The 16,603-nt window shown below is 34.4% G+C and overlaps 1 protein-coding gene across 1 annotated transcript in view; it reads right to left on the reverse strand.

The window, feature by feature from the left end:
- The window catches only part of LOC115885626, a 567,259-nt gene that overhangs the window by 345,224 nt on the left and 205,432 nt on the right, over window positions 1-16,603 (reverse strand). Inside the window, exon 9 of the mRNA XM_030904592.1 lies at window positions 2,569-2,861. Within this exon, the coding sequence (XP_030760452.1) occupies window positions 2,569-2,861 (293 nt within the window). The remainder of the gene's footprint in view (window positions 1-2,568; window positions 2,862-16,603) is intronic.

Raw genomic sequence — 16,603 nt, forward strand, 5'->3', positions numbered from 1 at the left:
TTCTGAAGTAACATCAATATTTGGATGAAAATTGGTATCTGTTAGTTTTTTGACATGAGAAATTTGATTTTGATGTCATTATGACTCCTATTTTTAGAGGGCGCCACCTACATGTGTTTTAACTGTTTTGAAGAGTAATAACTTTTTGTCCGTACCTGTATAGAACTGCTGAGTGAAAAAATATACATTTTCGTATTTTTTTACGTAAAAAATGTCTCTTTGTAAAAATCGTTACGAGCAACCCTTCTCGAAATATTTAGAATGGGAATAGTCAATACATGTCATTATTGACAAAAAATAAACATGTTGAGTAGATAATTATTTGACTAAAAAGATAAATTTGGAAAATTTTAATTTTTTTAAATTAATCATAAAATTTTCTTCGCAAAAATGATTATTGATGATGGTTTGGCACAAAAACATTTCAAATTTATGATTTCCGTCTATTAACTATATAGTCAACATGTTTAATTTATGTCAATGATGACAGGTATTGATAATTTCGATTTCAAATATCTAGGGAACTATTACTCGTAGCGATTTTTACCAACAGATCTTTTTTACGTTAAAAACGTCGTAAATGTATATTTTTTTACTTTGTAGTTTTATACAGGGACGGACGAAAAGTTATTACTCTTCAAACCAGTTAAAAATATATAGGTGGCGCCCTCTACAAGTAGGAGTCATATTGACATAAACATCGAATTTCTCATATCAAAAAACTCCCAGACACCAAATTTCATCCAAATATTGATGTTACTTCAGAAATTATTTAGAAAAAATCGAAATAAAAATGAAACTTCTACACCCTGTATGTCCGAAACTAAGCATTTTAGGATATACGTTTATAAGAACTTTTTTACTTATTTTTATCTGCAGAATATGCTGCTGAAGTTTCCGGAATACAGTTTGGACTACCCTGTATATTATACCTACGTGGATAAATCAACGCCATAAGTTTAGCATTAAAAAATATTTTATGTCTCCAACATCACGACATGCCATTTTCAAACCTTCTTATAAAACACCTTCAAACCTTCTTACTGCACTTATAAAACGTTCAATAGGTTTGTCTTTTCCGAGGACCTTACTTTGCGCATGCGCATTAAAAGTTGCGCATAAAGGACGGTTTAGAAAGTACAAATTATTATACATTGTTATGGAAACCAACTTTTCATTGTCATCATATTTTCATAATCTTGTCATAATCATATGTCATAATTTTATTTCCATTGTGTAACGCTTGTTTTTTTGCGTATGCAAGTTCTACATACTTGTAAAAATGACCAGAAATTTTTTGGTGTGTGGAAGTTCTAATATAAAGGTCCCCGAATCATCTTTTCATAGGCAATTAAAGTATTCAGTTGTTCTTTTATTTATATTAAACCACATGCATTCTTTCCGGTCAGATTTCCTAAGAATATTGATATTCGTACGGAGTGGCTAAATGTATTTTTTATATAATTTAATTTTTGTGACAGTAAACATTCAATTTATTGTTCAGATATATGCATTTTACAAATTAAATTTTTAAAATTATTGTTCAAATTTGGCGCGTCGACGATAGGTCCTCGACAAGGATCGATAGAGTAGAGGCACCGCGTGTGCAACAAAAAAAGAAGATAAATGGAAGTCGTTGATATGTTTGCGACAGTTTCCATAGTGATTTACTTATCCACGTAAGGTATATTATAACCTAGGGGTATATTATTGCAAGCGTTAGTCATTTCTGATTGAACTCTGGTAGTTTCGAACTACTTTGCCTAGTTTTGTCTAGTTGGCAATACTGATATCGTATCGCTGCTTCAGTTGTTGCGCTCTCAAGTCAATATCGCCTCAATATTCTCTCGGTAACCTCACTTTTTATTGCCGCCAGCTGACACTGTCATCAGCTCAAGATTATAGAATTTCGAATTGCTCCTTGAGAATCTGAATCAGCTGAAATTTCAACGCAACAGGCAAAGATGTGATATTGTCTTTTCTAGATTCACTATTCTTACTACGTATTTTTAGAGTAGAATTTTGCATGCGCTCAAATCATCCTGAAAGTACCAAATATGGGTATATTTGGTGCTTTGATGGCCCGTGTTTTTTTCCTTCATCCCCTTACATGTTTAATAGAGGAAAGGGCGGATATATTTATTATGGAGACCGTCGAAATATCTCGAGGTGAGTTTAACGTCCTTTTTTTAACAAGGATGCTAATTTCATGTTTTTAGGGGTCTACTCGTACTCCTAGAATAGAAGGGCTACTTTCCCATAGGATCTAATGACAATGTAATGACTATTTCCATTCTAAAACGAAATAAAAATGAAACTTCTAAACTCTGTATAACCGAAACGAAGCATTTTAGTATATAAATTTATGGGGACTTTTTTACTTATTTATTGATCTCCAGAACATGCTGCTGAAATTTTCCGAATACAGTTTAGAAATAGACAACGTATTTCCGGATTGATTTTCTTAAATTTTAGTTTAAAATTATTGGAATGAAAAAAAATGAAAATCAAATTTGAATTATTTTTTGATACAATAATAATGGCGTTATCCTAGCCTAAACCACGTACCTTTGCAAATACATTCCGTTGACCCCGACCACAGGTCCCGCACCTCCAGACAGGAACGACTTGGGCAACGACATCGACCTCTGCTGCGCCACCAACAGATCCCCAGGTTGCACTTCTTCCGTTGGAGCGCTTCCCGGACGTGACGTCACAATCCGATCTGGAAAAGCATCAACGGGAGTGGAGGCACCGGAACCCTTGCGCGAAGATACTCTGGAAGGTGTGAGCCACACGTCACTACCGGAAGACGACCCGCTGACATTGCTCGCGCGCGGGGATGACTTTTTCTCGAACACCTGCCAGGAGAGATGAGTTAAAAGGAAATATTTCTGCTTATTGTAAAATTGGAATGATGATAATATTATACACTTACATGAGTTGAAATAGACCACTGTGCACTTCTAGTTTTGATTAAATTATAGATAGTAGAAAATAAAAAAATAATTAAGCGTGTCATTTTTAAATGTTATACAGGGTGTCCTAGACTCAGCGTGCATTAGAAGTTTCTAGAAAACTACAATATCTAGATCAGAGATTTTCTGCACATTACGAATTCATAACGAGATCTATCGATTAAAAATATTTTCAATATGGCGGGCGGCACTTCCAGAAATAATGGAAATTGACAGCAACTTTCTTATTTTAAATGGGTACCCCCATTTTTTATTACAAACTTATAATATCATCATTATTATCAATATCATAATACCCTGTAAAATTTTATGAATTTTGATATGAAACACTCTATATCTAACCTTTACCATTTTTGAGAATTTTTTTTTTAATTTTTGGAGAAAAAACTGCCTGTCCTAAAAATCTGTATAGCCTAAACGACAAATTTAGTGATTATCACAGCCAATGTGACATAAAGAGAAGATATGGCTATCTATTTCAAGAATTAAATTCTTTGAATGTCATATAATATTGACCATAGCTGTCATGGAGTTGAGCTCACAGATGGAAACTCACTTTTTTATTTCACTAGTAAAAAGGTTTTTAATTCGTTACTTTTTGACTATACATGTTCCTATACCTAAAATAAATAGTTTTTAGGTTATTTAACATTTAGTTTCAAAGGGTATATTTTTTTTTGTTTTTTTTTAACCTGCTTATGACTTTAAACGCCACGCGATGTAAAACTATATCTGACTATGTAATATTGCTATTAGATATGACTAAAATACGAGATATGTTTTTATAAATACACTTGCCAGGAGTATTTATAATATACGGAATTCAAATAGTAAGTTTTTATTTTAGGTAAAGGAATTCTAAAAGTAACGAATTTAAAAAACCTTCTTACTAGTGAAATTAAAAAAAGTGGGTTTCCATTTAGATTTTTTTTTTTAGAATTTAGAATGAGTGGGAGGGGGGTTAATCACTTCGACCTTACAGATCCATTGTGTCCCCCTTTCTTGAATCATAACTCATCATACAGTCCCAGGGCCTTGACAAAAGCCAGTATCTGGGACGGCCTTATAGAGGGCAGTTCTCCATCTCCAACATCAGTCGTACCAAAATTCATTGCACGAATGGTTATCGTCTCGGCGCACTCAGTGATGAGGTGTACTGGTGTTTCCCCATCTTCCCCACAGAATCTGCATTCGCCGTTTCTTCTTAGTTTCAATCTACTGAGGTGTTCATTGAGGAGACAGTGTCCTGTTAAAAACCCCGTGACAATCCGAAGATTGTTCTTACTCAGACCCAGGAAGATCTGTGATTTTTCTTGATCATAAGCCCTCAGAAACTTCTTCGAGTGTCTTAGACCATTGCAAGATTTTCATTCCAGGTTGCGGATGGAATCTTCCAAGTTCTTGAGTTCCGCCTTGAGTTGGTTACCACTTGGAAAGCAGAACGGTTCTGGTCCAGTTAGTGGAGTGTTCGCTCCTTTCCTAGCTAGATTATTTGCTTTTTTCGTTGCCTTCTATCCCTTGGTGAGCAGGCACCCAGTGTAGGAGGACTTTGTTTTGTTTGCCCTAATTTATTCAGCTTCTCTATGCATTCTTTGACCAATTTCGAATTGATTGATACTGAGTTGATCGCCTTTAACGCTGCTTGACTATCAGATAAGATGGCTATTTCTTGTTTCCGATAGTTCCTATCTAAGATAAGTTGTACGCATCTCTCGATAGCGTAGATTTCTGCCTGTAGGATACTAGGGCCCATTGGTTCGGAGTAATTAGCTCTCGGCCCAAACACTCCGATCCCTGTTCCCGTATTGGTTTTGGAAGCATCAGTATACCAAGTTATGGTATGGTCTTTTAACTGCTGGGCAAGCGTTTCGCTCTTCCAATCCTTCTTATTGCTCCATACTACATTGACATGTTTGTCAAAGTTGTACGTTCTTGGCATATCGTCCACTGGGAGTTGCAGGAGTGGTATTTCCTTTTTGAGGGTGTTCCAAGCCCCTGATCTGACAATTCTCCCGGTACTAATTCCGTTAGTGACCATTCTAATCATTGTCGCATTGGCATATCTACCAATGACAATGTCCAGTGGTGTTAGATCTAGAATGACCTCCATTGCTGCTGTTGGACAGGTTCTCATGGCTCCTGTGATGCAAACACATGCTAGTCTCTGGACTTTGCATAGGTTTAGCCTTGCCGTCCGTTGCTCAGTTTTGTGTACCAGGCAACTGCTCCATAAGTAATCATGGGTCTTACTATCATGGTATACATCCAGCGCAAAATGTTAGGGGAGCAGCCCCATCTATTTCCGGCCAGTCTTCTGCATATCATGAGAGCCTTTATGGCTTTGCTGGTAGTGTTCTTAATATGCCTGTTCCACAGGAGTTTACTGTCCAGGGTTATTCCCAGGTATTTAACTTCCTGTGTTGGCAGTATTTCCTTTCCATCTAGTTGGATTCTTTTCAAGTTTTTCAGACTTCGCCTTCTGGTGAATGGCACTATCGCGGTTTTGTCTGAGTTGATACTCAGCCCGACAGTCCTACACCATCTCTCAGTGATACGGAGTCCTCTTTGGATAATATCACACAAGGTGCCTTCATGTTTCCCCCGAGCGATCATGACTATGTCATCTGCATACCCAATGCAGTGTATTCCCGCTAGAGTTAATTCATCTAGTAGTTCATCCACCACCAAGCTCCACAGCAAAGGGGAGGTTACTCCACCTTGTGGAGTTCCTTGCGTTGTTTTAACAGCTACAGTTTTGGTGCCCATCTGAGCCTCTGCTGTTCGTGTTGACAGCATTTCCCAAAACCAGCGAATAATAGTTCTGTTCACCCCTCTTGTTTCTAGAGATCGCCTGACCACCTTATGTGGTATATTGTCAAACGCCCCCGCAATATCCAAGAAGGCACAAATTGCTGTTTCTTTGCTATCCAGACTTGTCTGTATTAGCTCCGTTAATTGGTACAGAGCAGTTTCTGTGGATCTGCCCGTTCTATATGCATGCTGACTATCATGCAGTGGTTTAACCTTTAGATGATTTTCTCCAATATGGTTGTCAACTACTTTCTCCAGCGTTTTTAGTATGAACGATGTGAGACAAATAGGCCTAAATGACTTGGGATTTGTCCAGTCAGTTTTGCCTATTTTGGGTATGAAGATTACTTTTGCTCTTCTCCATGTGGTTGGTATATATCCCATCGCTAGACTGCTTCTTGTAATGCTTAGTAGATGGTGAGTAGCTATTTGCTGACCCTCCTTTAGAAGGGCAGGAAAGATCCCATCCACTCCTGCTGCTTTATAGGGCTGAAAGGTGTCGATCGCCCATTTCAGCTTTTGTTCTGTTATTACTAGCTTGGCCACTTCCCAATCTTCCCTGCAAGGATTGTGGGGTTCAGTGGGAGCTACATAAGTATCAATAGGTATGCTACCTGGAAAGTGTGTATAAAGTAGGAGATTTGCTCTCTCTTCCTCTCCCTCCGTGTAGCTTCCGTCAGATTTCTTAAGTGCCATGTTGGGGATAGATCCACTCTTGGCCATAGCTTTGTGTAATCTAGCTGCATCAGGAGTAGAAGTGATGTTTTCGCAAAAGGATCTAAAGTCAGACCGCTTTGCCCTTCTTATCTCCTTCTTATACTCAGTTCATTTCTCGCTGTAGAGCTGCCATTCGCCACTGGATTTAGCTCTATTAAAGAGTCGTCGGACCTCCGATCTAAGTTTGGCCAACTTCTTATTCCACCAGGGCTTGTTGTTACTTTTTTGTATGCCTTTACTTGCGGGGCAACTAGATTCATATGCATCCAATATTGCACCGCTGACTTCCCTTGCGTACCATTCTAGATGCAGATGGTTTCTGGCCCTACTTGCATCTATACGGTTTAGGTTGTCTACGAGATTAGTGTTATACATGTCCCAGTCTGTTTTTCTTGGATTCCTTCGAGTTTCTGTTTGGGGTGTAATTCCTCCTAATTTGAACTCGATGATTCTGTGATCTGATAGGGAGGGTTCCGTTGAGACCCTCCATTGTTTCACGTTTGGAGGGTTTCCATTTGAAAAAGAATTTAATTTTTGAAATAGATAGCCACATGACTTCTCTTTATGCCACAGTGGCTGTGGTATCAGTAAATATATGTTTTTCTCAAAAACGGTTAATGTTATATATAGAGTGTAGATATCAAAATTCATAAAATTTTACAAAAAATTTTAAGTATGTAATAAAAAATGGGGATACCCCTTTAAAATAAGAAAGTAAAAATTTTTAATATTTTTAATCGATAGATCTGGTTGTAAAACAGTAATGTACAAAAAATCTCCGATCTAGATATTTTAGTTCTCTAGAAACTTCTAATGCCCGCTCAGCCTGGGACACCCTGTATATTGCACTATAATAAACATTTTTAAAGGTTTCTCTGATTGAGTTTGTATAAAGGCTTCCAGAGAACTATAATACCTATATTGCAGTATATCGTTTATTTACAAGTTCGTTCCATAATAAGATCCTTTGAATATAACTATTTTTAATACGTCAAGAATTGCAGGAAACTTAAATAAAATTTATTGTTTTAAATGGATGTAGAATATAGAATGAGTGGAAGTAAGGTTCACCGCGACCTTAATATTTTTTTATTGTATCCCCCTTTTATGAGTTATAACTCATCATACATCTTTCAGTTGTAGGGGGGACAGGTATTGCCCATTGCAGGGCACGGATGCTTTGACAGCTATTTGTATAAAAGGGAGAGATCCACCTCAAACCTGTGCATGTATTGCAAGGAAGATGGTAGTGTTTGGTTTGGTTTGGTTATATACACTATTCCTCTCCAGTTAATGAAAGCAGTTTAGAGTCATTCCAACGCAACGTGGCAGTGGCGGACCAGTTTTTAATGCCAAAAATATGATGCAAGGGCTGTTAAGCAGTGAAACATCATGGAAAATTACATATAGGTGCATTCGAGAAATAATACAAAACAAAGAAAATAGAATGCAGCACTATACCGCATAGACAGCCGTCAAGCTGAAGTAATGCGCAAGCGGTTTCCAGCTGGATAGAGCGTTGGAATGCGAGGAAGGTTTTTAGTCGGTAGGAATCCGACACTACCCAACGACAGGGTGTCTTAGGCAAGATATTTCCCCCTCACCAAGAAAAAATATTTTTTAAACTCTTATTTTAGATAAATTATACAGCAAATTTGCTCTTTAGAACTTTATAGACACTTTTTTTTATCCTGGATTGGAGTTTCAATCAAAATAATTAAACTAGAAGCTACAAACAGGTCTATTTCGCTCACGTATGTTTGATACAATGGAAATGAAGGGGCATGGAGAGTGTATACAAAATAAAAAAAAAACTAATCAAAGAACTCTTTCACAGAACAATGAAGACCAAAATTATAAACGAGTAATTCATGGGTACACTTTAAATTTAATGAGATGATTTGAATTTAGAGTTGAGGACGAAAACATTATATATTTAATTGCTTTATGCCTGCAAATGACATATTTTATTAAAATCATAAACATATTTCATAAACTGTTAAATTTAGCATTAAAATTTTATAGATATAATGGTTTTATAATTTTATGTTAAATTTAAATATTCAATAATACGAGTATAAATGAGGCTTATTACAGTTGAGGGTTGGAACCTTTGGTGTTACACAGCAAAATAATAACACTAAATCACCACAATACACCAAAACACTTTTACTTTTACACTGGACGCGCGTCTCGCTAACCATGTTCATCAGCAGATGATTATAAACTGTGATTATAAACTCAGTTTATAATCATCTGCTGATGATGCTAACATGGTTAGCGAGACGCGCGTCCAGTGTAAAAGTAAAAGTGTTTTGGTGTATTGTGGTGATTTAGTGTTTTTATTTTGCGATAAATGAGGCGTCAAGTTGTAAACCCCGTCTTATCCCACAAACGTTGTTTCGAGATAATAAGCAAAAACTGATTTAGCAGATGTTTGAAGCGTTAATTTACAAAGAACGTCTCCATTGAGTGGAATCATTGCTTTCTAGCTTGTTTTTCTAGAAATAAAATTTGTATTTAATTTTTAACCAGAAAAAAACACAAAAATAATTCTGATAAGGCGGGTCTTGTTGCAGTATAATGAATATTGCTGGTTTTGATAAAATATTATCGGGAGAAAACCGCCTCAGCGATGATTATGAAATGAAAAACGTTGTCATTTTATGTGTAAATTTATATGGGAAAAGTCATCGATCGTCATTTCCTAACTGAACGCCGTTTTTTTTTCGATTATACGGTATTTCCATCCTAACTTGGTTTATTAGATATACTATTTTATTAAAATTAAGTAAAAATTTGACGTCAGTAGTAATATTATATTTATGTAAAAAGCTTATGAAAAAATGCGGGATTTGTAACAATAAAGCTTCATTCAGAACCTCGCAATTAGTGGAATAAATTAGTGATTTCAATTAGCGTAGAAGTTTGTTCCTTTAATTTCAATGTCAGCATTCAGAACGTTAAAATCAGTGGTAGACATTTTCAATTAGTAGAGAAAGTTGTCTGTCCTAACCTAACCTAACCAAATCAAACTTTTAACTTTTCCACTAATTATATTTCAAAATTTGCGAAAAATTTCATTTTGGCCTTTGATTATCTTCGGTCAAGAGAAATTGTGGTTAAAAATCAGAAGTTGATTGTTTTATAAGCTACAACAACAACAAACAACGCTTTGTTGTGCAAAAAGCCAAAACAGCTTCATCGACAAAGCACTCACAAACAACAAAATCACAAAAAAATACAATCAACAAAGAATACACAATACAAATAATACAATTCAAAAAAATTTAAGTCTTTAAAGTTACAAAAAGAATATACATGGACAATTTTAGAACAGTACGCAGTAAATAGATATAATTTTAAAGTTATAGAATATTAAATACTTGACCTTTGACCAGTGTGTGAGATGATCAAAATTTTAAAATTCAAAATTGTTCATAATTAAACATCAACAAAAAAGTCGTTTACCGCATATAGGGCTCTCTCAGTAAGTATGATTTTTAGAGCCTTGCAGAAATGCGGAAAGAATGAAAGCTTGATTTGATATTCAAAGGCAGATGATTGTACATTTTTTGGCATTGTACAGTATTGAACCCTTAACTAGTTCTGAGCTCGGGGTTGGCAGATAAAGATCGTGCTCTGCATTCTAGTTAAATGGTTATGAGATGGCCTTTCGGGAATAGCAGATATGTGCTTGCGGATTAAGCAAACGGATTCAAAAATGAATAAAGAAGGAAGAGTCAGTATTTTCAAATTTTTAAAGAAATTCTGGCAGTGAGTTCTACTGTTCAGTCCCAATAAATATCGAACTGCTCTCTTTTGAAGTATGAAAACACGATCAAATTTTGTTGCGCAGCAAGTACCCCAGAATGGAAGGGCGTAACGAAGATGTGACTCAAAAAGGGCATAATAGGCTATTCTAGAGGTTGAGAAGTTCAGTTCCTTAGAAACTGATCTTAGCGCAATATATTAGGCTTTCCATATGGATACAACTGACCAACGCAAGCTGTCGGTAGAATATTCTATTAAGTTTAATTCTGTTTTTAAACATTGTAAATGACCGTAAACTAAAAAGAATAAAGTGTAATTGAAACCACTAAGTTATTCCACTAACTGCAAGTTTCTGAATGAAGCTTAATGACAATAACAAGCAAATATAAGTGGATAAGACGGATTTTGCTGCAGTAACGTAATTTGTGGTGAATCTTATATAGGGATAGGCGACTTTTGCTGTAGTTTGGGATTATGCTTATGTATATTTCAGGGTCCACTCTTAATATACCGGGTGGTGCATCGTCGTCGGAAACATAGGAAATCCCATGCAAATTTTGAACTGTCCAGATATTGGCTCTCCTATTGATTTTATTGCGAAGTCGTAAAAGCTATACGTTTGGTAAACACCCATGCCAAGTTTGAACAATTTTGGACAAGCCAATTTTAAGTAATTTGAGAAAAACTGAATCAATATTTTAATTAAATCTGAATAGGAAACAATCAAACACCAGTCAAAAACCGACATAACTTAAGTTGTCAGCGTCATTTTCAAACGTAACTTAATTTTAATACAATTTTAGTATTCAGTACTAGTAATAATTGACTAATATCTGACATGTTTTGATTACTTTCCCCTGAATATTAAAATTAAATTAGGTACTTTTGACAATGACAAAATCATAGTTTGTAAACTTACCTGACCATTGACTGGTGTTTGATTGTTACCTGTTACGGTTTTAATTTAAAAATAGTTGCGATCTTTTTTAAATTACTCAAAATCGGCTGGTCCAAAAATAATTCAAATTTGGCATGAGTATTTACCATACATAAACCTTTAAAAAATATATTTGCGACTTCGCTGTAAAATCAATAGGGGAGCCAATATCCCTCCTTTCCGACAAAAGCGGTACAGTTCAAAACTTTGTGATTTTGGATTTTTCTAAACCATAGTAATAAAAAAGTATATTTGGAATACATATTAAATATTTAACTTTTTAAAGGCAATATGTATTAAATATGCACTTAAAACTATATCTATTTACTACATAATAAAATTATATAAGGATTCTTGCCACTTAATTGCTGATATACAAATTTAATTCTACGCTGTGTTTGTCATAATGTGGATCAACCTGCTCTCACTACCGGTTTCGAAGCCCTACTCCATCATCAGGTGAGCTTGGGCAGATCCATAAAATGACAACCACAGCGCAGAGATAGTTAATTTCGACTTGTCGGAAAGTGTCGGTTAGATATTAAGTCCCGAACGGGAGATAGCGGCCTGCGTGCAATGGTATACTTTCGTACCACCGAGGCGCAACTATCGATAGTAAAAGGATGGTAAAAGGCTTTTTTTCAGGCAAGCCAAATTATAAAATAGAAAACAAATTTCTTGCAGTATAGGTATACATAATAAAATTATATAAGGATTCTTGCCACTTAACTGCTGATATAGAAATTTAATTCTACGCTGTGTTTGTCATAATGTGGATCAACCTGCTCTCACTACCGGTTTCGAAGCCCTACTCCATCATCAGGTGAGCTTGGGCAGATCCACATTATGACAAACACAGCGTAGAATTAAATTTCTATATCAGCAGTTAAGTGGCAAGAATCCTTGTACAGGGTTGTTCACCACATACGACACGGTGTATTCTAGCTAAACGATTAGATTTTTACAAATTTTAAGTTTTGGGTTCGTTGAAGGACTATTAGAGGTACAATTTAAAATTATCTTTACAAGATACAGAGTGTCCCAAATAAGTAAAAAATATTATAGTTGTATTTTTTTAAATGGAACACCCTGTATATTATTCTATTTTTGGATTCTACGATTGAAATAAAGGTAAATTTGATTAAGGTTTATCACACTTAAACCTTACCGTTTCTGAAATATTTTCAATTTTATGAAATTGAAGTAAAAATTTTAAGGCTTAATTTCTCCAAGGGTATCAAAGTTTTTAATACTAAATATTTACTGAAGATTATTTATTGATCAGATATTGTGTTGCAATAATAAACATTTTACTGCCTTATACAGAGTGTCCAAAAATTTATATTAATAATTACTAGCTTTAAACGGCTATAACTTGTTTAATTTAAATGGAACACCCTATATATTTTACGTGAATCAGATGCACAATGTAATTATTTATCAAATTGTATTATACCATTTTACCCATCCCTTTAAGTTTTCGTAGAAAATGCGTTTCCTTATAATTTAGACCTCATTTATCAATATACCCATGGAATATTGACATTTCAGATTTTTTTATAGCACCATATATGTACAAAATATACAGGTGGTAAATATTGCAACCCATTGGCATATAAAAAAAACTATTTAAATCTTTGTAAAAGAGTATACCAATTAAATATCCCACCATTATTTTCGACCAAAACACCAAACATTTTAGTTAATTACATAATTTTAAATTGTTTTAATTAATAAGCTGTTCTAAATAAATATGCATTTGGCTCAGAAATCAATATAATAATAAGTTATGAAAATGAACGTCTCTGTTTTTAAAAATAAGCATTCGTCAAAAAATGAAATACAATATATAAGTGTTACTTTTTACCACTAATACACACACAACATTCAGTTTTTTTGTATTTGGAGCAATTATTATTAATCAACGTAAACAGTCAATTAATGTAGTTTGAGTACTGGGATCATATTAATTGGTCCTCTTTAACAAAAAATATTTAAACAGTTTTTTTATTTTTTAATTAAATAAGCGAACTATAGCGACAATATTAGTATCTGTATCATTTGAAAATTTGTTACATCTTTAAAAATAATCTAAATTATAAGAAAATGCATTTTATACGAAAACTTGAAGAGATGGGTAAAAAATGGTATATTACAATTTCATAGACAATTACATTGTGCATCTGATTTACGTAAAATATATAGGGTGTTCCATTTAAATTAGACAAGTTATTGCCGTTTAAAGCTAGTAATTATTTAATATAAATTTTTGGACACTCTGTATAAGGTAGTAAAATGTTTATTATAGCAACACAATATCTGATCAATAAATAATCTTCAGTAAAAATTTAGTATTAAAAACTTTGATACTCTTTGAGAAATGAAGCCTTAAAATGTTTACTGCAATTTCATAAAATTGAAAATATTTCAAAAACGGTAAGGTTTAAGTGTGATAAACCTTAATCAAATTTACCTTTATTTCAATCGTAGAATCCAAAAATAGAATAATATACAGGTTGTTCCATTTAAAAAAATACAACTATAATATTTTTTACTTATTTGGGACAAATTGTAGCTCTAATAGTCCTTCAACCAACCCAAAACTTAAAATTTGTAAAAATCTAATCGTTTAGCTACAATACTCCGTGTCGTATGTGGTGAACAACCCTGTATAATTTTATTATATATACCTATACTGCAAGAAATTTGTTTTCTATTTTATAATTTGGCTTGCCTGGAAAAAAGCCTTTTACCATCCTTTTACTATCGATAGTTGCGCCTCGGTGGTACGAAAGTACTACCATTGCACGCAGGCCGCTATCTCCCGTTCGGGACTTAATATCTAACCGACACATTCCGACAAGTTGAAATTAACTATCTCTGCGCTGTGGTTCTCATTTTGTGGATCTGCCAGTAGGGGTAGAAGGGGGTTTCTACATCAGAAGCAGGAGCAGAGCGCACAGCGCATGCGCGTAAATCAGCTAGGAACATGTAAAATAAGCTAATAAACAAGAATAAACGGGTTTGAACCGCTTTGAACCGCTTTTGAACAGCTTTGAACGGCTTTTTAGCGTAAAACAACAGACCTGTTCAGTTTTTGTTCAAACCCGTTCAAAGCTGTTCAAAAGCGGTTCAAAGCGGTTCAAACCCGTTTATTCTTGTTTATTAGCTTATTTTACATGTTCCTAGCTGATTTACGCGCATGCGCTGTGCGCTCTGCTCCTGCTCCTGGTGTAGAAACCCCCTTCTACCCCTACTTCTGCCCAAGCTCACCTGATGATGGAGTAGGGCTTCGAAACCGGTAGTGAGAGCAGGTTGATCCACATTACGACAAACACAGCGTAGAATTAAATTTCTATATCAGCAGTTAAGTGGCAAGAATCCTTATATAATTTTATTATGTATACCTATACTGCAAGAAATTTGTTTTCTATTTTATTTACTACCAAACCCAATTTTAAGGATTAGTTAAAAATTGGTTGTGTAAGAAAACATAACATAATTTTTCAATTTCCTCTAATGTAATGTGTTTCTTAATTTTGAGTTGTACCGCTTTTGTCGGAAAGCAGCGATATTTGAACAGTTCAAAATTTCCATGGGATTTCCTATGTCTCCAAGGACGATGGACCACCCGGTATATCATTAGGCCATTTTTTTTTCAAAAACGGATAAGGCGGGTTTCGCAACTTGACGCCTCAAATAATGTTTATAAAACGTTAAAAAAAATTTATCTATTCTGGATTCGGTAATACTACAAAAAATAATCAAGTTTAAGAATGCAAAGTGGTCAATTTCCTAAATTTAATTCACAAATAAAATAAAATATGACGCATATCAAATACAAAATGAGATAAATTAAAGGACGCTCCACAAAACGAGGAACAACGGTGTTTGTGCAAAGATAATCCGATCTGGTCTGATAAAGTATCGTTCAATGGAAAACTTCTCCAAGAAATATAATTTAATCGGGACTAAAACGATTAACTCCGTATTTTCTCTCCTCAAGAAAACTCTTTGTTACAGAAACCCTCTTGGATATTTACACAGTTTATTAACGAAGTATTAAATTGCTCTGCGCGAAACGAATTTGCACAGAGAAGTATTTTAAGGGTGTCTGGGTTTAATGAGTGCTGTACATTAATACGTGATAAAATACGAGTGAATGAAAAGCTTGGTTGGTTGGTTTATGGTGAATGATACTGGTGGATAATGTAGCGTGATAACTTGTTTTAAATACACGGTTCAGCAAAATATAAATATTTCTTTATCTTTCTCCTGTTTTTGAATTGATGTATTAAAAGAAAGTTGATGAGATTTTTTTTTAATTTTTTTCCTACTACATTTCTCTGAATTTTTAGGGATTTTCACCAAGTTTTTGAGGTTAGAAAAAAAATGAGATGTGATATAAAATGCGTAATTCTGATAGCAGATTCGTGCTGAGCGTCGAAAAATACTATAGGATATGATGGTCTGGTAGAAAGCATATACTGCTGTTCTTTTTTGCGTGGCTGTGTAATTTTTAAAATTATAATTATAACAAAAATCTGATTTCTTTTAGTTATTTTCTTTAAACACTGCTGCGTTAATCCAACGGAGATTAATTGTTAGCAGTGATTTACTAATAAACAAATTTCCTGAATGTAGAAGAAAATTATTATTAAAACAATAAAAATAAAATAAAACAATAATAATTTAAAGAAATCAATATTTTTTTACTGGGAACTACCTCTATGAGTAGAGGGAGATGGGGGTTTTACCATCAGGAGCCGGAGCAGGGCCAGGAGCCGGAAGTGACGTAGATCAGGTTAGAACAGTTAAAATACGCTAATAAACAAAAATAAACAGGTTTGAACTGCTTTGAACCGCTTTTAGCTTAAAACAACAGACCTGTTCAAACCCGTTTATTTCTGTTTTAAAGCGCTTGTTTCCTGTTTTAACCTGTTTATTCTTGTTTATTAGCGTATTTTACATATTCCTAGCTGATGACGTCACTTCCGGCTTCTGCTCCTGCTGCGGCTCCTGATGGTGAAACCCCCATCTCATTTATTTTTATTATTATTTATTTATTTATTTTTTATTATTTTTATTTATTTATTTATTTATTTTTTATTATTTTTATTTATTTATTTATTTTTTATTATTTTTATTTTTTTCGTTAGGCAAATTTGTATATCTTTAAACCTAACTTCTGGCAAGTAATTTTCGTTTAGGATTAACGCAGAAGTGTTTACATAAAATAACTATTTTATTTTATAGATTTCCTTGCAGTGGCGAAAAACCCATATAGGAGTTTTTTGGAGAGATAAATCCACCACGTAGGTATAGACATTTTTTAACGCTCATTTAACTACGCATTGCCTATAGTCCTTTTTACAAATTTCCGTAC

Source organism: Sitophilus oryzae, unplaced genomic scaffold (assembly GCF_002938485.1).
Source record: "Sitophilus oryzae breed Bouriz unplaced genomic scaffold, Soryzae_2.0 scaffold_404_pilon_pilon, whole genome shotgun sequence".
NCBI lineage: Eukaryota > Metazoa > Arthropoda > Insecta > Coleoptera > Curculionidae > Sitophilus > Sitophilus oryzae.